The sequence below is a fragment of the Pelobates fuscus genome, chromosome 8, assembly GCF_036172605.1.
Source record: "Pelobates fuscus isolate aPelFus1 chromosome 8, aPelFus1.pri, whole genome shotgun sequence".
Classification (NCBI taxonomy): Eukaryota; Metazoa; Chordata; class Amphibia; order Anura; family Pelobatidae; genus Pelobates; species Pelobates fuscus.
In genome coordinates this window covers 169,149,616-169,174,728 of record NC_086324.1, presented here as the reverse complement: position 1 = coordinate 169,174,728, position 25,113 = coordinate 169,149,616, and the positions used below count along the sequence as shown (strand labels likewise).

The window sequence follows — 25,113 nt, the reverse complement described above, 5'->3', positions numbered from 1 at the left end:
ATACGAACACGTGACCAGAATTGGGAATCGTAATCTTTTCAGAGCGTCCCCTGCCCAGAGCATCCATCCCCCCCCCTTTTTAGCTCCTATCATCCCCCGATCAGATGTTTGAAAAGAGAAGACCCACTCTAAAGACAAATAAAGATCCTTCATCAATGGGTACCGCCAGGACATCTTCTTAACCATAACAACAGACATCCTGACTTCTTCCACATCTCATACTACACTTCACGTTGAATTCAAGTCTGAGATAGACAGAGATTACTTTTGCTTTCTGAGAGAAACCTACAATTTTCTAAAATGGGGCTGAATTCGTACGACCCATTCGTACGACGGAGATCAAAGGAAAAAGCATCAGCTCCAAAATGACACAATCTGCCCCAAGAGATGATCTAACTTTCTACAGATATAGATCCAAAGATCTCATAGAATTCTCCAGAGAATTAACGGTCTGACAGAAAGTTTTGTTAGCACACATTGTGACATTCGGTAACATATTGTGTTGTGACAGGTGAGTTAAAAAGGGTGAGGCGCTTTTTTTCCAAGTTTGTTCTAGAACTGTATCTACACAATCTGCAGTTTGAAAAAGTGGTTTTACGTAGAATATTATTTACTTATATTCAGTGGGAAACTTGTAAAATGTGCCGTTCTGGGTGTGTTTAATTACCAGGAAGTTAGCTTGTTTTATAGTTCGGTAAATTGATTTCTGTTCGATTTTGGTTGTATTTTATTATTGAGGTAATTCGTTCAGCTTTAAATAAAAAAAAAAATAATATATAAAAACAACAGCAAATTTCTTTCACACAAAACTGAATCTCGCGTTCTACCTGGCCATTGAGCTTACAATCAAACTGAGAAACTGGATGGCACAGACAATGAAGCTGAAAGCTGTGTGCCGAATATCCCAGATAATATTCTTTGTGATTTGTTAAGGCGTTCGAGAGATGATGAGGAGGTAATTTCTGATGATATCACACAGATGGGGAATAATGGTCTATAAGTTACAGTAAAGCTAAATAAATAGCGGTGTGCTACAAACACAAAACGCAGGTCCTTGTTTTTTCCCGTTTACCTGCTCGCCATATAAATAGAACGTGGGCTGCGCAGGTGGATGACGAGACAAATGATGGAATCCACTAAACAGTAAATTATTTCGTCACTAGTTTAGTGGCCATTTAGTCACCATTTAGTAAATAATCCCCTAAATGCACTGATCAGATAATTTTCGTGTCACTGTTTAGTAAATAAACCCCTAATTCGTTAACTGGGATGCGATGTGTGTTATCACAATTGTACGTTTCGTTTCACAGCATCGTGATCATAAATATTATATATACAATGTATTAATATATTCAACAATGAATCTGTTTAATATTTTGCTTATATAATAATATATGCCCACTGATATTATTACCTAGATGTGGTACATTAACCATGCACGATATATTTACCAGCATGCATCTGTCACATCATTTTTTGCTGGTCGCATTTTTGTGCATTTTTTTTTATATGTGTTTAAGCAACTGGTGCCAGACTCAGGGACAAAACGTTGAGGTTCAAGTTCAACGTGTTAAATATGCTACAAGGCAGGGATGTCAGATCAGTGGCGTTTATTTACAGAGCAGAGAACGGTGGACAAGTGTCATGCCAACTGCAAGTTTTAAACCAAAATGGCCGATCTGTAAGGGAATCATTTCAAATGTGGCTATTTTAGTGTAAAATGTGCAACTCCGTGGCCAGCTCTCCATAATTCCCAGCTTAGTAAATAACCTACGGTGTCAATTAAAGGGTCGCTTTAAACACCATAACAACTTTGCAAAGCTGCAAAATTGACTGTGCAGAGAGAGTACCCTACAGTTAAGCTCAAAAACGAGAGTGGCGTAGAACAAAAAAAAAAACGTATGAAAATCGCTCTAAGTATGAGACAGCCCTCCAGAGCTGTCAGTCCAGCAGACGACACCCTCAGGTCCTGGCTACCTAACGCCTAATCTGAGCTGTCTCTCATTCCCGATCGCAATGGCGGTGTGATTCTTTTTTTTTTTTTTTTTTTTTTTTTTTTGGGGCGCGATGGGCGGAATCCAAAATCACAAACCAAAACAAACATGCTGGGCGTTGCATGTTTTGGTTGGTTCATAATTCTTGTACATTTGGGCTCGGAGTTCAGGAATTAGACAGAGTACCCGATTGGCCCAAATTGCAGTTTGGCCAAAGACGAGTGTCCAAGTCTAGCAGAAAACATAAAAAGCTAAAAAAAAAAAAATAATAATAATAATTTTGTTCATTATTTTACATTACCTAATACCTACAATACAATGTATTAAAAAGAAAGGGCATGTATTTATTCTATACTTTACCTTTAAAACTGACATAATGACTAGATTTATAAAATCTAAAACTTGACTTAAAAAGACAAATTGTAAATACCCAAATTTTCATATTATTCTTTTTCGTAAGGGGTTGTGTCTCTTTAAAACTTAAACAACCGTTTAAACTTATTCCCCAGGGATATGGCTTAGGAACGGCTGATGATGCCCATGTGAATACATAGGATCGGACACTCCCAGAGTCCTCCTGCCCTCACAGAAAAGAGTGTATTCAAAAGCTGGAAGGACCTTCTCTGGCAAGACAAAAGACCGAGAGGAGTCTGGAGGCCGCACTTTGTATAAACTCTCAATACAATGGCTACCCCCTAGTCCATAATCCTAACAGGAGGCAAAAAAGAAAAAGGGGGTGGGGGGTGGGGGGGCATATGAGCTTAGAACAGAAGCAGCATTTATGGAGACAGAGGGGCTTATTCACTAAACCATGATTTGTGGTGACCTGACATCCTCTTTGAGACATTTAAGTAGAAGGGATTGAAATAAAAGGTGTATACTGGTATAAATACCATTGTATTGTATGATGCTGGCTCCACGTTGGAGCTTTTCATTAGGTTACTGCTAATTAATTAATACCCACTCTAAATATCTTATCTTTCTATTGGCTGAGTAAAAAGGTATTGTGAAATAGTTCAGTAATTTTTTTCTTAATATTGTAGTTAAAGGGAAACTCTGGATCCCTAAAGCATCTCTAGCTTGCGGGGTGTGTGTCCTCATTTTTTCATTTTACAAAAAGTAACCTTATTTACACCGGCTGGCTGTCAATCAGACAGCTGGTGCTGTTAGTTCCTGGTTTGTTTAGCTCGGTGGAGATGAACTCGAGAGGCAGCAATTGCTCAGAGCACCTGCCTTGTAAATACTTCTCATTGAGCTGCATTGGGAAGTCTGTGATTGGACAGCCACAGACAGTGTGGGTGGGGTTAGAAGGGGAGGGCTTGCAAAGGGTGCAGACAAGAGAACTGTAACTTTCGCAAGGTGATTTTAGATCTATCCCTAATGAAAACATAAATAATTAAATGCAAGCATGTTATTAATGTGGGTCAATCTACGAAACTGATTTTTTAAAAGGAATTTTTGTATTGGGGTGTTCCTTTAATTCTTAATATGCATCTGACTTTTTTTAAAGGTAAATAAAAGCAAACTTTTATTTACCAGACCACAAAATCACAAAATTTGGTGACATAAAAAAGAATTGAACATTTTATTTTTGTAAATCTTTCTTTTATTATGGCACATGCTTTATGGGGTACAGAATAGAAAGAGGAGGCATTGTGGGGTAACATAAGGTAATTACAACAGGAAGACACGTAGTGCGCTCCAAAGAAAGATTGCCAATTTTTTGTTTTAAAGCGTCATATGAGTAACATAGGAATACAGGAGTGATAACAGTAGTGAGTCATGTTAATACAAGGAGGATACTGGTTGGATAACAGTGCTAGTATAGTAGACATATTTGTACAATCAGTAACCATCTGTTTGAACGCGCCCATGTTGGGATTATTGTTGTGCCCCGGTTCCTCTGGCTGTCGCTGTGGGCGGGTGTTCCGGCATCATGTTCCCAGTGGTGGCTCCTCTGCATCCGAGGGCCGCTTATCTTCGGCCTGAGGCCTGTGTAGGTGCTCGCGCCTAATGCCATTGGGCCCATCATCAGGTCCGTGGGCCCCAAGCTTCTCCCTGGGTGTATGGCAGGCTGTGGGGGGGGATTCCCTCCCTGTGAGCGCCCAGCTCAGAAGAAGAGTGAGCGGGTCTCTCGGCATCGGTATCCACTGGTGTGGTGCTTGGAGTGCGTCAGATGCCAGGGGTATCACCGGGTATGAGGGCCTCTGCTTGGTGTTACCCTGTGTGCCGGAGTTAGTGATGTCTGCTAGTAGGCCTGTACTGCGCGCGTGGTCCCCGCCATCTTGTGAGTGGGTCTCAGGTCGCATGTCGGCGGTTTCTTAGAGAGCTGTGAGGCCTTGCTTGACTCAGCTTGGACCGGGATCACCCCCCCGGTCCGGTGGGGGGGGGGTACGGGACCGGGTCCGCGGGCTTTTCATGTTTGTCGGGCTCCTTCGGGCGGGATAGCGCTGCGGCGGCCGTCCGCTGCACTCACCGCCAACATAGGTCCCGTCTGTTGCAACAGGCCCCATCCTCCGAGGGACTAAAACTTCAATAGCAAGCCTCTCCTCAGCTCAGGCAGCCCGGTTCCGTTGAGGGTCGCGGTAAGTTGCCGATGTTTCATCCCAAAAGATTATTTTACAGGCTATGTATGACCCAGTTTGCAGGAGCTGAGCTGTCCTGCGACCGCTCAGCTCGGCGGCCCGGCCCCGCCCCTGAATTGAACATTTTAGGTATAAGTAGCAAAACCTGAGAAATCTCCATCTCAGCTCAGCAATTTTTTTCCTAAATGTTGCAGTTTCTGGTCTGATTTCCCATAATCTCCTGGTTTTATGAATACATCCCAAGTAATAGTAATCTCTTCGAAACATGAAGTCTGGTGGCTTTCACTTTCACTGAGAATGGTTTCTGTTTCACCTCTCATTTCCCGTATTAATACAAAACATATCCTTTTTTCTCAGTATTGGCTTTAACAGAAAACAAGTTTGGGGTCTTTTACTAAACAACAAATGTTAGCCAATTGAAAACTGAATTACTAGTGCTATGACAAAATGATTAATTTGAAAATATACAGTCAGAGCTCAGTCCATGGAAAAATAATTAGTATTAATATTATTTATATAGCGCCATCAGATTCCATAGCGATGTACAATGGATAATGTCCTACAAATTCCAGACAGGATGGGTAATATCACATCTCCCAAATATGTTGCTCTTTAAGGTATCAATAAAAATGCATCCATATCTCCCAACATTTCAAATGGACAAAGAGGGAAACTTTAATTTTAGGGGTGTAAGCCGGGTGTGTGGCCATTGGCGGGGCTGTTATGAGAAAATACTAATAACAATTTATACAAAAAATTAACCCAGAGCAAGAACAATGTCTCTTATTTACACAGACTGATTTCTAAACACATTGATTGTAGTTTAAAGAGTTACTCCAACCACCATAACCACTTCTGCTTTTTGAAGTAGTCATTGTGGTACAGGGAAGGACTGGCATCTTGTGGCCTCGGCAGGGGGGAGAGTACATTTTTACCAACCATCCCGTTAACATCAGTGAAAGACAAGTACACAAACAATATAGGTGTGTTGATAGACACATAAGATAATTGAATAGAAAGAATTAAAGTGGTATGCAATTTAGCATTTAGATGTGAAAATTGTTTAGAGAGTAGGGGAGTAATTGCCCACTTGACACTTGGATATCATTAATACATAAAGGAGATCTCCCCAACCAGGCAAGCATTTAGTAAAAAGAGTTCTGAATGACTTCCCAGCCAGGGAATGCTATTACTGCACCGCATGCATAAACCTTTTATTTAATGCCAATACACCATGTGTGCGTCCAAAAAGCCTCCAGTGCCAACTGTGGCTGCAAACAACATGTCAGTGCCATCTCTCTGCCACTAGCCTTTCTGTGACCTTTCTGCCCGCTGTCTCTCATTGCCATCTCTCATCCCCTGCCCGCAGAGGCGGCTGGCTGTTTGGCTGCCAGACGCAAAATATACCAGCATATCGTATATTCCTAATGAAGAAACACTTTAAAGACACGTTACTGGGAGTATTATTGCAGGGGAGCTCTGTTATACACTCAGACACATTACTGGGAGTATTGTTGCTGTGGAGCTCTGTTATACACTCAGACACATTACTGGGAGTATTATTGCTGTGGAACTCTGTTATACACTCAGGCACATTACTGGGAGTATTATTGCTGTGGAACTCTGTTATACACTCAGACACATTACTGGGAGTATTATTACTGTGGAACTCTGTTATACACTCAGGCACATTACTGGGAGTATTATTGCTGTGGAGCTCTGTTACACACTCAGACACATTACTGGGAGTATTATTGCTGTGGAGCTCTGTCATACACTCAGACACATTACTGGGAGTATTATTGCTGTGGGGCTCTGTTATACACTCAGACACATTACTGGCAGTATTATTGCTGTGGAGCTCTGTTATACACTCAGTCACATTACTGGGAGTATTATTGCTGTGGAGCTCTGTTATACACACAGACACATTACTGAGAGTATTATTGCTGTGGAGCTCTGTTATACACTCAGACACATTACTGGGAGTATTATTGCTGTGGAGCTCTGTCATACACTCAGACACATTACTGGGAGTATTATTGCTGTGGGGCTCCGTTATACACTCAGACACATTACTGGGAGTATTATTGCAGGGGAGCTCTGTTATACACTCAGACACATTACTGGGAGTATTATTGCTGTGGAGCTCTGTTATACACTCAGACACATTACTGGGAGTATTATTGCTGTGGGGCTCCGTTATACACTCAGACACATTACTGGGAGTATTATTGCAGGGGAGCTCTGTTATACACTCAGACACATTACTGGGAGTATTATTGCTGTGGAGCTCTGTTATACACTCAGACACATTACTGGGAGTATTATTGCTGTGGAGCTCTGTTATACACACAGACACATTACTGAGAGTATTATTGCTGTGGAGCTCTGTTATACACTCAGACACATTACTGGGAGTATTATTGCTGTGGAGCTCTGTCATACACTCAGACACATTACTGGGAGTATTATTGCTGTGGAGCTCTGTTATACACTCAGACACATTACTCAGACACATTACTGGGAGTATTATTGCTGTGGGGCTCTGTTATACACTCAGACACATTACTGGGAGTATTATCACTGTGGGGCTCTGTTATACACTCAGACACATTACTGGGAGTATTATTGCTGTGGAGCTCTGTTATACACTCAGACACATTACTGGGAGTATTATTGCTGTGGAACTCTGTTATAACACATTACTGGGAGTATTATTACTGTGGAGCTCTGTTACACACTCAGACACATTACTGGGAGTATTATTGCTGTGGGGCTCTGTTATATACTCAGACACATTACTGGGAGTGTTATTGCCGTGGAGCTCTGTTATACACTAAGACACACTAACAGCATGAAGCTCTTAGAAAAGGGGGACATTAGGATGGGAGAGAGGGACAGAGGGATTTGGGCTCAAAATAGGGACTGTCACTGCTAAATAGGGACACTTGGGATGTATGTTATTTCTTATAACAAACTGAAATCAAAACGCTAAAATTCTCCAGCTCAGCACAGCTTGGCTATTTCAGGATAAATTTTGCCACTCAGATTTCAGTTCTGTATAATTTTGGTTTTAGCGAATAATGCCATGATCATTGTTCCATCCTACCTGTTCCAAATAATTTTTGCTTTGCCAGCGCGGCCTCCATGTCGAACACTTCACAGATATTTAATGAATTCAGGGCGAGGTAACAGCTACTGGGGTGACATCTGCAACGCTTTAGCTGGTTTTAAAATAGTCTTTACTGGGCTCACATGTGAAATAAAACCTTGGCTATGTTTAGCTCTCGGGAGTCTGGACTGTATATATTACACAGATTGTGTTAACACGAGTAATAATATGTACTTTTCTTGATTTATTTCTATTAATATAATTATTGGAAATCTTCAATAAATCTTCAAGTTAAAAAAATAATAGAAAAGAATAAATTTTGTTGTTTTCTTGCCTACTTGAGGCTGTCGGACTAACAGTTCCGTAATTGTTTGATGTCCATAAAGACGTATGTGTGCGTCAAAGAGGAGTATTAGATTGCTGGGCATGCACCATGTGATTTGACAAATCAGCATCTGATTGGACAAAAGGCATCATGACTGATGACTTCACTGGAGGAGGATCGTCAGCCACAAGGAGTCTGCCTCTGTGCTGGAATAAAGACGAGTTTAAGGACTTTAAGAATTACAAAAGGAGGGCAATGTGAATATGCCAAGCTCCACCGATCAATGGGGTATAACGGGGTGACAATTGGCACATGAAAAACACTGGGAAACACAGGTTTCACACTTAATAACAAGGCAGTGCATCTAACCGCTGTGTGCCAGTTGTGACATAGAACATCACAGAAGCTCACAACCATGGCACATCTTCCTAAAAATAGTATGGGACCTCGAGAATCTCCAGAAATGACATAATTGCTTTAGTGCAGACATTTGACAGAGCAAACGATTCCTTAGATGGTCAAATTGTTTCAAATCCCCCCCGAAACCAGTTGGCTTCGGCTGGGGACATCTTGAATTGAAGGAAGATTTATTGACTCAGAAAGCACTAACACGTTACAGAGGCCTTCTCTTGTATAAATAAGTAGTGCGGGGGAGGACAGACTTGGTTTGGGAAAATATCGGATTCTGGAGGAAAGGCAGAAATGTATCTGTGACTGTATAACTGCATTTCTGTCGTGGAGAACTGGGCACTGTCAATGTATGATGGATTTCATGATAGTGTATCTGAGACTAAGAGAAATCAGGCAAACGGTCTCCAGTCTTCGGCCCATTTTATTAACTATGAATTAGGTATGTCAGAATAATTACATAATCACATATTAATATACTCTGAAAATAACTAACTCGGGTCCGTCAAGTTCAACCATTCTGATATCTGCTTTTATTGCAAAACAAATAAAACGACTCAACTCGAATTGATTTCTACTTTGGCCACAAAAAACAAGTGAATATTTCTTGACTCCAAACTTTCTTGACTTCCTGGACCGAGATAAGCTGCCAAAACCCCTTATTATAACATGTGGGTGCTTTCTACTATTTAAATAACATTCTTTTCTGAAAATTAGGGACTGCACGAGTAAGATAGGTGACACGGGGACTGAGGAAAAAGAGGAATTCTTTTTATTCCCCAAAACAGAAATTGTGGCTAATTGAAGAGGAAATTGTGAATTTAAGGCTAAAATAATCAACGTTGATAACAGTTTTGTTATCATTTGCTCATTTGACCTAAAATCATGCAAATCCCCACAATTCTTAAATGTCCTATAACGGTTTATTTACTAAACACTGATTGAAGGGACCTTAAAATGGAATTACTAAGCTCAGGCTAAATGAACCAAATTGGATATTTTTTCCTACATCTTGCAATTCACTCTTCAATTTACTGCGATTCATCATTTATTGAATAAACCAGGTGTACCTCCGAAAAGCACGTTTTACTCCCTCTAATCTGCTAACTTTGTCTGTCGGATAAAAGGGGTAACATTTGGATTTACAGTAAAGGCTGTAATTCCTCCACAAACAATATGACCTAAAATAACAGCTTATTCAATGCTCTCACTTAGTGATCTGAGAAGACTTCAGAGAGCGTTATCGGGAGATTAAGATAAGACATATTTTAAGACAAACATCCTTTGGAGTGGGTGATAGCTCTAAGCTCCCAGGGGGAGCGGACCCAGTGAGATTAAACAGCAAGCACTACCATTAAACATTTCCGATTTCATTCCTTTTCAAAGTTTTAAAGTAAGAAAAGACAAACTATTATGGCAGCATTAACACAGATAACCCGATTAAAGTTGTCTCTGGCCACCCAAAATCTGAACACTAGACTGGGAATCACAAACTGCACATTGGAAGGCCATATTATCCTTTAATTCTTGCATGCTATATCGTCGAAATTTCACCCCCTATTTTAACCTCTAGATTGTAAGCTCACTGGATATCTAGCAAAGCACTCTGTATAAACAGCTTTAATTGCTGGATCTCAGCCAACGGGTAGGGTATACTTTACACTTTGTATTGGTCTTGCTATATTGTACTGTCTTTTTCCCCAACTGTACAGCGCTGCGGAATATGTTGGTGCTTTATAAATGCGTGTTATAATATATACAACACATATAATAGCAGCTAAAAGTAAGTAACAATTAATTCTTCCAATTTGAGCCGAGTTCAGAGTTTATTTCTCAATTCTGCTCAAATTCCAGTTATTTGTATAACCCCATTAAGTACCAACTGTAGGACCAAATAACATTGTACAAACTTTTTTGCTCTTTAGCCTTAAAGGGAAACTGCACTGAACAAAATTATAAATGCAACACTTTTGTTTTTGCCCCCATTTTTCATGAGCTGAACTCAAAGATCTAAGACTTTCTAAGGAGGATCTAAAGAGAAGTGCTCACTAGCGCAGATTTAGAGAGATTTGTGAACAATATTTGGGAGAAAAGGGCTTTTTGTGTACATAGAAAAAGTTTTAAATCTTTGACTTCAGCTCATGAAAAATGGGGGCAAAAACACTTTATGGGGGCAAAAACAAAAGTGTTGTGTTTATAATTTTGTTCAGTGTATATTGCCAGGAAAACAAAGTCTCCCTCGTTTATCAAAAACTGCAATAATTACAATTGCGAGGTTAATGGACCCGGGGCACTGCACCCAGACCGCTTTAATGAGCTGATGAGGGCTGGGTGCCTATAGTGTCCCTTTAATTATGCATGGTGTTGTTGGTTCAAAACAGCTCCCTTTTCAGTCAATTAAATATAAGTGATGCATCTATAGGGGTTTATTCAAAGAATTGCATATTTTTGGTCTATATTTCTGAGCTGGAATTATAGATGAGTTGTAGAAGGTTGACTATTGTGGCCTAAACTTCCTTTAAAATTCTCTGGACAATTGTGAAGAAAAAAGCTTTTCTAGTGAATGACCCCCGAAATGGCATGACCATGTTTTTATAACAATATAGATATTTGCATAACTTATTGAATGCCATTTTATGCCATTTTTTTTTAACTCTACGTATTTAGATATGTGCATAAACCAACCAACCCACATCAGAACATATTGTTTTAACTTTGTACAAATCAACACTAAAAAGGATCCTATAATAAAACAACTTCTTACTAACTTTACAAAAAAATAAAAAATAACAATTACAGTATTTTATTTTACTATTTTCACGATAATGTCCCTTTGTCATTGCAATGCTAATAAAGTCTGGAAAACTGGAAATATAGTGACACCTACAGGTGTAATAAGAGAATGCAGGGCAGGGTACCACGTTTTATCGATGTATAATGAAGAATAATGATGGAAGTCGCGCTCGTTGTCTGTGTTCTGCAGAGGGTGTATGGTTTGAAAACAGTTGTATTAAATGTAAAACACACAGCATGTTAGCTTCCTGTTTCCTTGGAAAATTAACTGCACAGTGTATGGTGTTTGTCTTACGTAGCTGTACAGAACATGTATTATAAAGGCCACATTAAATCATTTGTTCCATCTAGTCTGCCAAATTTGAAACATTAAAGGGGCACTCCAGGCTCCCACACACGTTAGATGCACATTTTCACAGAACTCAGAAAGTACCCCAAACTCCCTAGAAACCCCACACAAGTTATGTCCCCTGATAGCCCTGATCTGGGGGACCAACATATAAAAAAATCACCCAGATCGGATCAGGGGTTCAAGAGTTTCATGGAAGTCTCATTTTGACCGACCTCACACGAGGCTCCTGCCCAGAAATAGTTCCATGAGATTAGGTTGTGCGGTTGGTCTATTTTGAAAAGTCTAAAAACCAAACAAATCCACGAACTGGCTCATAGGTAGTGTTTGTTCCCCTATTTCGTGGGAACAAAACTACTGAATAGCGCTCTCCTGGCTGGTCGGTGAAAGGAAGTAGGCGTTCGCAAAGTTTGACCGGCGTTCGTGAAGTCGATTGTCCGATTTTAGTTCCAGACACTCGACAACCAAGTGCTGCTGCCTCCTTTCGTGCGAAAAAGATGGCCGCCGTTTTCTCCTGCACGTGGCGTTCGACTATACGAATGGTGGCCACACAGGGAGAGCACTTAAACTTGAGGTTTCCTTTGTAGTAAATGTGCCAGGGGGGTGGTCGGTGTTCGGTAGTTTTATCTACCGAACGAGAAAAATCCAATTTAACGAAATAAACAGGGTAGTGGCTTCACAACTGTGTTTTTGTGTCTATGCATGTGTGTTATTGTGTCTATGGTTGTCTATTAGTTTGTAACTGTTTGCAAAATTAAAAATATCGCTAATTTTGAGAGGAAGATATTATTATACCAACATTTTAAAGGTGACATTTAAAAAAAAATAAAAAAAAATATTATATTAATGGGGTGGTTCAAATCCAAATTTTTCATGCTGCTGGTCAGTACAGGAAAGATGCTGACCTGAAAGAGTCCTAACTCATACACAACGGAGGTTCTAAAATCACTTGGAGCCCGGTCAACCCATAGCGGTCTATAAGATTGTATCTGAAAATAAAGCATACTATTTTTTTTTTCTTCAAAGTAGCGATGGTGCGTATTGGCACGCAGTATTCTTTAGAAAACCAGATGACAGCCATGTTTAAATTTCTCTGTCAAAAAAATATACACTCAGTCTGTTTTCCAGAGGACGGGTGAGAGACGTACAACTGCTTCTCTTCTCTAAGAAACGTTTCATCCCATTTTCCCACAGGCTTGAGCAAACACAGAGTCTGCAAAACAATAGTACGGTCCTGTCTGCTCGCCGCTGCGCTAATATTTAATTTGTCCAGACGCACCATACCGCCACTGCTTTCTAGGGGTAATTATTCTGCATTCAATCTGGCTCAAGGTTTTGTTTTTTTCTACATTCCTCTTTTATGACCAAGAGACGTAATAAAAGGACTATTTTATTTATTTATTTACTTATAAAATATTTTACCAGCATAAACGGAACAAAAACAAACTAAGACACGCAGTCTGAAATAGATTGTAATTATAAATTATGTTTTAGCAGTCTCTTTAAAACTAACCTCAGTTGCTTATAAAGTTATCCATTTTGGAGATTAATAATTAAACTGTAAATTGTGGTGAATATGAAAAACAAGGTTACTAAATCTTAGCCAGAATAGCTGTATTAGAAAAGATTCCCGACCCTTTTATATTCGAATGTTGGATATTTTCATCGATATTTTTTTAGAATGTTTTTTTTTTTTTATTCAAATACAAAGTGGCATTTTATTAAAAGTTAAGATTTTTTTAAAGGGGAGGGAATTCTATTTGTTACATAATTTAACCCTTAAATATTCTGATTCTATGAATTGCAATAAACTGAAACTTTGCCAAATTAAGACTAAGATTTGATAAGGAAATTCTAAATCTTGGGCCAAAAGAGACAAAAAAGAGGTTCGGGGCCACATTTCACAGTGCAGGTGTCGCTGGTATTTTCTGAGTTAATAAATAACTACATCTCCCAGAAAGGGTTAACACCACTCCTTCTTAATATTTTACAGTATTTTATTTTCCCTTGCCCCGGAGCTGGTTCCCCTCCTCCCTTTCTCTCTGTTTACTTCTCTCCAGTTCTGTCTCATTATCCCACTCACACCCATACTCTTGTTCCAGGAAGTTGGTCCTCACACCCTCCTTGACCTCTGACCTCTCCCCCCATTCATGAAAAACGCAGCACAGCCTTTGATGGTTTGCAGAGCTTCCTTAGAGCTCTGCACCAGGGCTGTGTCACCAGTCGCAGAGTTAAATAAGGTGATGCCTAGTCTGACCAGCATTGATCTACCGTATATAAACAACAGACCTACAGAATGCTAAACACCCCTGACACTAACCCCAAACCCCCCCAAACCCTGTGTCCCCTATAACTCTAGTTAAACCCTAACAGCGTCAAATAAGATTGTAAGCTCTTTTGGTGCAGTGTCTTCTTTACCTACTGTTTCTGTATGTCAAACGAGTTTTGTTAGATTTCAATTTTTATCTTGTTCACATATTGTACAGCGCTGCAGAATATGTTGGCGCTGTATAAATACTTGTAATTATAATATAAAATGTGCCAGTAATGGCACGGCAATGTCGCTGTTATTTATTTATTTTTTTTAAATGCATTGCCACCTCAGAGCTTCTTAAATACTGGGAACTCGATGGCGACATTTGTAATCCATATCACCAAACCCTCCCACAAATCTCAGGCAGCTTCCCAAAACGTCTGGGCTGGCTGAGATTTGTTGGAGAGAAATTCACCCACCATTTATAGACTACAAACGTTGTGTTTATTGAAGCCCTATTTCCATAATTTTTGTCCAGAATTAACAAATGACACTTTGACTCCAAGCCACGGTCGGGCTGATGTATACGCGTTGTGTGTAGCATGTTCTTTATACATGCTCCAATATTTGCATATAGAGATATTGGATCTGCCCAAAGATTGGCAGCTCAGCCTGGCGTGTATGCCAATCAGACTCATGTTACCGAGAGATATTTCTTTTCTTTAAAACGTACAGATTGTAGGGGAGTTTGGGCAGGGCCCTCATTACCTACTGTTTTATGTCAATCATGTTTTGTTCGAATTTACGGTTTGTTTTGTTTACCTTTTGTTACAGCGCTGCAGAATATGTTGGCGCTATATATATTATTGTAATTGAAAAACTTACACACCAAAGTTGTGAGTACCTGCAAAAGAGAAACACCAGGCAAGGACAAGGGAATATTGGGACTGTCCTTCCTAAAAGGGGACACTTGGGGGAGCTTGGTGGAAGGTTTGGTTGTATCACTAGCTCTAATAGAATTAACTGGTTAGTCACTAGGCGTCAGTACTAACAGCATACCTTTCAATATTTCATGGACAAAAAGGGACGCTTTTATTCTAGGGGTGGGGGTATTGCCAGAGGTGGAGCTGTTCTGAGAAAATTTAGGTGACTTACTAATAACAATTTATGAAACTAAAATGTAATTTAAAACAAGAACAATGTGTCTTCTAAACAATGTCATTTCTAAACACATTTACTGTAGTTTAAAGACACATTACTGGGAGTAGTATTGCTGTGGAGCTCTGTTATACACTCAGACACATTACTGGGAGTAGTATTGCTGTGGAGCTCTGTTATACACTCAGACACATTACTGGGAGTATTATTGCTGTGGAGCTCTGTTATACACTCAGACACATTACTGGGAGTAGTATTGCTGTGGAGCTCTGTTATACACTCAGACACATTACTGGGAGTAGTATTGCTGTGGAGCTCTGTTATACACTCAGATACATTACTGGGAGTATTATTACTGTGGGGCTCTGTTATACACCCAGACACATTACTGTGAGTATTATTACTGTTGAGCTCTGTTATACACTCAGACACATTACTGGGAGTATTATTGCTGTGGAGCTCTGTTATACACTCAGACACATTACTGGGAGTATTATTGCTGTGGAGCTCTGTTATACACTCAGATACATTACTGGGAGTATTATTACTGTGGGGCTCTGTTATACACCCAGACACATTACTGGGAGTATTATTACTGTTGAGCTCTGTTATACACTCAGACACATTACTGGGAGTATTATTGCTGTGGAGCTCTGTTATACACCCAGACACATTACTGGGAGTATTATTGCTGTGGAGCTCTGTTATACACTCAGGCACATTACTGGGAGTATTATTGTTGTGGAGCTCTGTTATACACTGACATATTACTAGGAGTATTATTGCTGTGGAGCTCTGTTATACACTGACATATTACTGGGAGTATTATTGCTGTGGAGCTCTGTTATACACTCAGATACATTACTGGGAGTATTATTGCTGTGGAGCTCTGTTATACACTGACATATTACTGGGAGTATTATTGCTGTGGAGCTCTGTTATACACTGACATATTACTTGGAGTATTATTTCTGTGGGGCTCTGTTATACACTCAGATACATTACTGGGAGTATTATTGCTGTGGAGCTCTGTTATACACTCAGACACATTACTAGGAGTATTATTGCTGTGGGGCTCTGTTATACACTCAGACACATTACTGGGAGTATTATTACTGTGGAGCTCTGTTATACACTCAGACACATTACTGGGAGTATTATTGCTGTGGAGCTCTGTTATAAACTCAGATACATTACTGGGAGTATTATTGCTGTGGAGCTCTGTTATACACTCAGACACATTACTGGGAGTATTATTACTGTGGAGCTCTGTTATACACTCAGACACATTACTTGGAGTATTATTGCTGTGGGGCTATGTTATAAATTCAGACACATTACTGGGAGTATTATTGCTGTGGAGCTCTGTTATACACTCAGACCCATTACTGGGAGTATTATTGCTGTGGAGCTCTGTTATACACTCAGTCACATTACTTGGAGTATTATTGCTGTGGAGATCTGTTATACACTGAGACATTACTGGGAGTATTATTGCTGTGGGGCTCTGTTATACACTCAGACACAGCAAAGAAAATAGGGACATTAGGATAGGAAAGAGGGACAGACAGATTTGGGTCAAAATAGTACTAAATCAGGACACTACACTTGGGAGGTACGCTGGGAGTGCAGTACTTTCAGGCCAGTAACAGGGAGTGCAGTAACAGCACAATAATTGGGAGCTCAGGCCTATCCTAGTAGTGCAGGACTCAGGGTTTTGCTGAGCGTTAGATGAAGTAGCCAAGACTGTTTTCGTTTACTGCCTATACATCTGCAAGCCCCCCCCCCCCCCCCCACTCCTTAATTAGAGGATGATCAGACCTTAACCTGGAACTGACAGACAGATTAACAGAGCAGCCAAGACTGGGTTTTGGGGGGAAAGGGGTGTACAAATTCAGCTTCCAGATGTTCTGCCTAATGGAAAATTTTAGCTCTGGCCAATTAACAGATCAAGCACACAATATGACGTTACCTTACCATAGACTCATTATAAGTGAATAACTACGAAAATTCGCTTTCAATCACGTTAGATCAGAAACCCCCAGCTGTTTCAAAAATACTGCTCCCAAGATGCTTGCAAGCCATACTCTTGGGATATGTGAAATATCACATGGTGTGTGTTGACTTGCTTCAACAAGAAGAATGACAGGCAGCGTTCTGGTGAAAAATGAGAGTGGTTGTCATTTCACCCATCTAATGACATAGTCTGACATCATGTGCACGCAATTATATAAATACCAGCAAAGTATTCGAGAAATGCGAGACGGCACAGAAGTTCAAGCACGGCACGATCACAGCTCCTACATTTCCTGGATCCAGAGTGACGGTTTTAATTTGGGACCCCTACACAAGGCCGCGGCAGGGTACTTCAACTCATTTCACAGTGCGTTCGCAGCTGGGCGCGCATGGACAGCCGCGGTTGGTTGTCAGGGCTGTCTGTCAATCTGACGCACATGTACAATTACAATTGTTTACATAGCGCCAACATATTCCACAGCACTGTACAATGGGTAAACAAGACAAATATTGAATTCTAATAAAACATACTGGAACTGTAGATGAAGAGCTGACAATCTAAAAGATGTAAGGTGACGTATGCATGGCACTCTCGCCCGTCTCAATTTCTTAACTCCAGTGTTCGGCCGTACGGAGATACACTTACAGGCGTCAGGAGCTCCCCTTTAATTTAAAAAATACTTGGAGACGGAGATCAAATATTTTCCAACTTTCAATTCGCCCAAGTTCTGAGCACATTAATCTAGCCAAGCAGTTTTGTCTTATTTCACCCTAAACAATGCAATTATTCTGCATAGGTTAGCTTTACGTAATCTTCTCCCGACAGATAAAGATAGAGCATTTAGTTTGTAGCACTTAGCCGACCTTCTATTTTAGGGCAGTTAATCACTGGTTTTGCAGATCTGTGTCTCAAATGAACAAGGTCTTTAATTTTGAGGTTTTGATGGCAATGTTCCTTCAAATTACTTGCTTGTCTTGGACACAAACGTTACAAGATATTGGTTAATTAGATGCCATACAAATGGACTCTGAGAACATCTAGCACACTGTCAGACTGTGGTTAGTGTTCTTACATTGTGTTTTACACGTTCCAGACTTTTAGTGGATTTGGGTTTCATAATGGAACCCATTGCCATGAGTAGCAGTTTCTGCTTTATTTCAAATCGAATTTTTGAGTGCATGTCATTAGCTACTTAAATTAGCATATGACGTATATATATCCATTTATATCCTAAAGCCTGTCCCCCTGCCGTGGCTGGGGTAATGCTAAATGTTTCTCGGAGCCACAGCAGACCCAATTTTTAAAATATTTTAAAAGCGATCTTTTAGTCCTTAACCCTTACCATGAGCTGTAGTGATTATGGTGCCTAATTTGTCCCTTAAAAAAATTATATAAAACTTGGATCACACCAGTGTTCTCAAACCTTTTGGTGATACACTACAGATAAAGAAAGATACATATATAAAACGGTATATTATATTGTAGAAATTAGAGGGGTACAAAGAATGTAGAATAAGAGTCTCAGATGACATCACTTAGGTAAGTACAGGTAAGTAGGTAGGGTGTTTCCAAATATCATGTAAGTTAGGATGCAATCAGATAGCGGGTTTGTGTTGTGTATGTGGGTTTCTAAAACTAGCAAAAATACGGTTTCTCTGAGTGAAAATGATATAATGCGGAGAATGACACCAAACGAAATCGAGAGGTCATAATATGCAGCTGAGCTCTGTCTGTCCCGTCACTCCGTACTGTAAGGAGGGGGGAGGGAGCCTATTGGGGGCATTCCAGAAGATGTCTCATCTCATCTAAGATGGGTCTCTCACTGAGTTCCAGATGTTCTTCCCGCAGCTGTCTATCTCAGTCTTGGCTTGATTCCCAAAACGTCTGTTTTTAGGCCCAGCGAATCTTAGAAACAGAGTCCGTAGACCACTACGAGTGTCTTATAGGACAATAAGGGACCAAACATCTAGAGTGACAGTGACTGAACAGATGCCTCTCTCTAAACACTAGGGGGCAGTATGGCACTACATGTCATTCAAAGACTGAGCCAGACTGTTTATTCATTTGGTAATAAGAGATGGGGTTTGTTTTAGCAGTTGTACAGAGTGGGTGAATTATTCCAGTTTTGGCTATTCTGGCCTGGTCAGTTTCTCTCAATCTCTGGTTTATTGAATATACCCCTCACAGTTACAGTTTACAATGATTAATAATTTAGTGCACAATTGGGGGATTTTTTTACTTGACGTAGGTTTACTAGCCAGCTGTCCAAACACGGCTATTATTCACTGGTCACTGAATAACCCCCCTCCCCCCCCCCCCCCCCCACAGTATGTAAGTAGTGAATCATTTTAATATCCTCTTCAAAAGGACTTATTCACTAAGCAGTGAGTTAAGAGGAACTAAACCTTTAAGGAACACTCCAAGTGCTATGCAGTGGTTATGGTGCCAAGCTGACTATCAGCCAATGGGCTGGCCTTGTAATGTCGAGCTCAGTTTAGGAGAGCCCTAAGCAGGAACGTCCAGTGCTCCTGTAGTGGAGGCAGGGAGTGGTATCCAGCAGACCCAGGTAAGAAGCCATACTGTTCTAAAACTACTGCAAGCTGTAGTGGTTATGGTGTTTGGAGTGTTAATTTAATAGCAGAATTCTGGCTTAAACAGACAAACTATGACCCCCCCAAAAACAGCAGAGTCATACCAGTAGCTGAGTTGGAAATTGTGTTGTAGTTCTGCTATACTGAAGTAAGGTCATCTGAGGCAAACGATTTAATTTGAGGCAAGCGATTTAAAATAAAAAAAAAAAACTAATGTAGTTCTTAGAAAATACTATCATTAAAATGTATAATTATATATATTTTTTAAATGCATCGTTAGAAGACTGACTATTCAGAGTATAATTACATTACTGTAGTATTTCTCCAGCCTCAGGACTTTTTGATGTGGGTAGAATTTGTATATGTCAGAATAAAATGGTTCAGTGAGCAGCCATCTTGGTTTTATAGCGGACTACAGCAGAGGGATTTGTAAATTAGCCCACGACTAAGAATAGAGTGCGTTTTATGTTAAACACATGGAAATATTTAGAAAGATTCTTTGCGTAACAAATGTAATAAATTTCTAGACAGTCAAAATAATACAATTCTCATGGTTGTGATTTAAAGCCGATCTCTCACTTTTGGGGGTCTTTGTAAAAAAAACAAACGAAAGTGACAGATTCGTTGGGGGTACGGTGGTCGCGGGGTGCAAGGGAGGTTAGTTCTACTTAGGCTGTCCTTCAGGGCCGCCGCCACCTTCATCCTGCTGTCCTCTTAGGCTCCTGAGGTGCTTCATTTGCCAGTAGCTTAGTCATTGCTGTAATCTCGCGCATGCACGAAGTGTAACACTGAGCTCTACAGAGGAGCCCGTGAGACCATAGATAGATGTCTGAATCCCACAGCCGGCAATTTTGATGGCTGCTGGGATTGGACAACAGTTTAGGGCGAAGCTCCGTCTCTTGTCAACCTCAGATTTAGCATAAGACAAAATGGCTCCTACTTTGCCTTATGGTAACTTTTTTCAGTGAAATTTAAATGCAATTAGTATCAGTATTTAATAAATATTAATAAAATGCTAGAAAGTGATAGAACCAATTTACATCCTCGTTTCAAGTGTCAAAGAAGTAATTTCATAGCTTTAAGCACCTCTATAAGAAGATGACTATATTTAGATAAAATATTTCTCTATTTTATCTCATGTATACATTGTTACAAGCTAATCGTCTCATTTTGTTTTGTGTAAACCCCCTTAATGTCTTTTCATCCGCTTTTCGACTTTTTAAAATTGATAGATTACTTCAAAAAAAATTTTTTTTTAAATTATGTAAGTATTTAATTTTTTTATACGTTTGTGTTACTTTATATTTAGCGCTACACTGTTGGTCTAATAGTTAAAGAAGTTAAACAAAGCACTTTTAACATAAAAGGCTCACCGTAATGTCTGTCACACACGGAAATGCAAATATAAATATAAAGAACCCTTAAAAAAAAAAAAAAAAAAAAAGTAAAATTATTTTTGGGGTGGTGTGGAGGGGAGGGGGGTAGACATGAGATAGGGGGACAGACTATAACAGCCCGGAAAATTCCTCTTTTACTGAAAGTATAATTTATCTTCAACCATTTCATTGCCAGAGGGAAAGGCAATAGATCCTTAAAAAATAAATAATAAAAAAAAAAAATAGCCAAGGGAAGATAGGTTCTTCCCAGATAAAATTTTAATAACATGACTGGAATAATAACGTGTGGGAATTCTGTGGATCAGTGGCTCCCAGGTATGTGTCCAGCTATGGGTCGCTGACATAATGCTCTCACTATTGCATCAAGGGGGACGGCCAGGCCGTATACACGCGTTTATGGATTTTCTGTTAATGATTATTAACTGATCTTTATAGGTTTCCCTCTGTGGCTCCCGTAGCTCTTTTCTTCTCCCAGCGTCTATCGTCTGTAAAACGGCCTAAAAGACTGCAGACATTAGACCGTAGGAGTGAATTAGATAAGGTGCTATTACTGTTAAGGTACATCCTTTTTTAACAGGGATACGCTTAAAACCAATATATTAACAGACCTTTAACAGCCTAATTGGGCGCTCGAAAAGCTTCGTGAGTGTCCTAATGACACGTGAATGACTTCAAACTGTTTGGGAAGAGACCGAGATCCATTTATTTGGAGCCTCTGAACACACTAGGTTTCCAAGGCTTAAGTTCACTGCAGACTTTTTTATTAGCATGAATCAAAAAGGACGAAATGGAGAGTTAATTCTTAAAATCAGGAGTCAGTTATTCAAATAGCGGGTATCCAGAAACTACGGAAAAAAAACTCACTCGAAAAGCAGTCGCAGCCAGAAACACAATCAGCGTTACTTAGTAACGTGGGAATTGTCAGGAGTTCGTAAAATTGTAGGCCTTATTAGCTAAATTGAAACAGGTTTTAAATTTACAACAATTTAAACTTTAGGTAAACACTGTAAAGAAATATTGGAGTTGGATGTTGGATGTTGGATGTTGGATGTTGCTTCCGTATTTTTTGTCCCATAAACAGAGGGAACTGTTGTGAATGGACAAAGTAATTGTACAATTTAAGTTAAAATGGCTGAATTAAAGCGGCTCTGTCCCCTTAAGGGATCTCTACATATTTTGCCAAGACTCTGGATGGTGTTATCTCCGCTTGGTTTTGGCACCCAGGGGTGCAGCTTAGGGAAGATATACTCACTCAATGCTCTGTCTCACGGTGCCACCATCTTTCTCTGAGGATTCCGTGAGACTCCAACATCCTCCAGATCCAACTCTCACGATGGACAAGAAGATGGCGGCTAGCGAAGGCTGTAGGAATTGACAAAATCTGACGGCAGAAGCTCCAGCTTTTCTCAAGATCTCTCAACCGCGTAGTTGACCATGAGACAAAGTACTTTGAGGGTTATTCACTAAATTTACAAAGTACTTTGAGGGTTATTCAAAGTAAATTTCAAATTTAAAGGGACACTATAGTCACCAAAACAACTTTAGTTTAATGAAGCAGTTTTGGTGTATAGAACATGCCCCTGCAGCCTCACTGCTCAATTCTCTGCTATTTAGGAGTTACATCCCTTTGTTTATGAACCCTAGTCACACCTCCCTGCATGTGACATGCACAGCCTTCCATAAACACTTCCTGTAAAGAGAGCCCTATTTAGGCTTTCTTTATTGCAAGTTCTGTTTAATTAAGATTTTCTTATCCCCTGCTATGTTAATAGCTTGCTAGACCCTGCAAGAGCCTCCTGTATGTGATTAAAGTTCAATTTAGAGATTGAGATACAATTATTTAAGGTAAATTACATCTGATTGACAGTGAAACCAGTTTTTTTTTCATGCAGGCTCTGTCAATCATAGCCAGGAGAGGTGTGGCTAGGGCTGCATAAACAGAAACAAAGTGATTTAACTCCTAAATGACAGTGAATTGAGCAGTGAAATTGCAGGGGAATGATCTATACACTAAAACTGCTTTATTTAGCTAAAGTCATTTAGGTGACTATAGTGTTCCTTTAAGGTCAGAGGAGTCAAATGGAAAGCATTGCTGACTTATAGAACGTTTCCAGTTTGAATATTTTGACCTTAAATTTGAAATTCACTCTGAATTCTCAGTTATGTGAATAGCCCTGTTTGTATTAGAAAATCACTGGTTGCTTTTGAAACTTAAATCCAGTTCTAACTAGATCAGTATTAGCATATTATAAAGATCTTATTGTTTTTTTCATGAATATGTGCATTGTGTTCATGATTAAACAGTCAATGTATATTTTATGAGCCATTTACAAATTACACATGTTTTACAGCTTTTGCGACATCGTCTGTGCAGAAGCATTTTGGGAGGAATTACAAGACACCGAACGTTGTACATCGATTTACCCGAAATCCTCATCGATTGGAAGCTCATTTGAGCAGGGCCTTCTTTAAATCCCCTTTCTATAATTATAAAGCGCTACGGAATATGTTGGAGCTATATAAATGGCGTCAATAACAATTTAATTGCAGCTTGTACTGAAAGATGCATACCACCAAAGTGTCCCAGATCAAGTGGGCCAGTCCTGATTTAGGCGGCTTACTGGGGAAAGATTCCAATGTTATGGACAAATAAGGGTTAAAATAAAACTCCCACTTTTTATGGGTATTTAAGTGTTACCTAAAATCACTAGTTATAGAAAACAAAGTGGATATTTGGATATTCTCTCTTTATTATAAGTACTGGGCTTGCAAGGGTTAACGTTAAGTGTAAATATTTTAATGTACGAGTGTTTGGGACTGTTACGTATTATGAATATAATTATTAAACCCGGTAGCCAGTCGGGTATCTCTGCACGTACCATGACTCTCAGCCAGCCAGTGGATGGATTCATAGAAGCTGCAGTTTCACGGCCAGTTTCGCTTGCACGCTGTCGGCTACCGCTCTGCCTTTGGCTGCTCGAAGGTTAACCCTCCCAGCTGGCAATGCTTCGGGAATTCCAGTGATTTCATTCTGCATCCAAATTACTAATCTGCAGTTTAAATGAAATCCGTCTCGATCAAGGTGGAATTAATCATCAAGAGTCCTTCGGTGTCAGTGAAAGCACCTGATCCTGCGTTTTATCTTTTTTGGCGGTATCCCAGGGTAGAGGTGCCTTACGTTTTTCCTTTATATCACAATCGTTGCGTTTACAGTAAAACATCACCTTTTTCTGGACTTTTCCTGTCGTCAGGTTTTGGAATGATTTCATTGTCCATTACTCAGGGCCTGTCTGTCCAATCTGCACACCTGCTGTCACTGCTTCCACAAGCCACATCTGACGTCTCATTTTCTCACCTGTCTGACTATTTCCTGAGCTGTCTGTCACCCGTCTGACCGGTCTGCTTAGGCGTCATTCCTCAAATTAGTCTTAACAGCTCCTTTCCTAATTGACATAATGAGTAGTAGATACCTGGAATAGCCTTCCAGTGGGAGCAGTAATGGCTAACAATGATATAGAAAGGGTAGTAGATACTTGGAATAGCCTTCCAGTGGAAGCAGTAAAGGATAACAATGATATAGAAAGGGTAGTAGATACCTGGAATAGCCTTCCAGTGGGAGCAGTACAGGCTAACAGTGATATAGAAAGGGTAGTAGATACATGGAATAGCCTTCCAGTGGAAGCAGTAACAGTGATATACAAAGGGTAGTAGATACCTGGATTGCCTTCCAGTGGGAGCAGTAATGGCTAACAATGATATAGAAAGGGTAGTAGATACTTGGAATAGCCTTCCAGTGGAAGCAGTAAAGGCTAACAGTGATATAGAAAGGGTAGTAGATACCTGGAATAGCCTTCCAGTGGGAGCAGTAACAGTGATATAGAAAGGGTAGTAGATACCTGGAATAGCCTTCCAGTGGGAGCAGTAAAGGCTAACAGTGATATAGAAAGGGTAGTAGATACCTGGAATAGCCTTCCAGTGGGAGCAGTAACAGTGATATACAAAGGGTAGTAGATACCTGGATTACCTTCCAGTGGGAGCAGTAATGGCTAACAATGATATAGAAAGGGTAGTAGATACTTGGAATAGCCTTCCAGTGGAAGCAGTAAAGGCTAACAGTGATATAGAAA

General features: G+C 40.0%; 1 protein-coding gene across 2 annotated transcripts in view; it reads right to left on the bottom strand.

The window, feature by feature from the left end:
• SEPTIN12 (septin 12) overlaps positions 1–25,113 on the bottom strand; it is a 95,003-nt gene that overhangs the window by 18,658 nt on the left and 51,232 nt on the right. Inside the window, exon 1 of one of the 2 annotated variants that reach the window (XM_063430761.1) lies at positions 7,692–7,746. The exons of the other annotated variant lie outside the window; for it this stretch is intronic. Coding sequence (XP_063286831.1) covers positions 7,692–7,731 — 40 coding nt within the window. The 5' untranslated portion in view covers positions 7,732–7,746. Of the gene's footprint in view, positions 1–7,691; positions 7,747–25,113 lie in introns of those variants that run through there. 2 annotated transcript variants of the gene reach the window in all.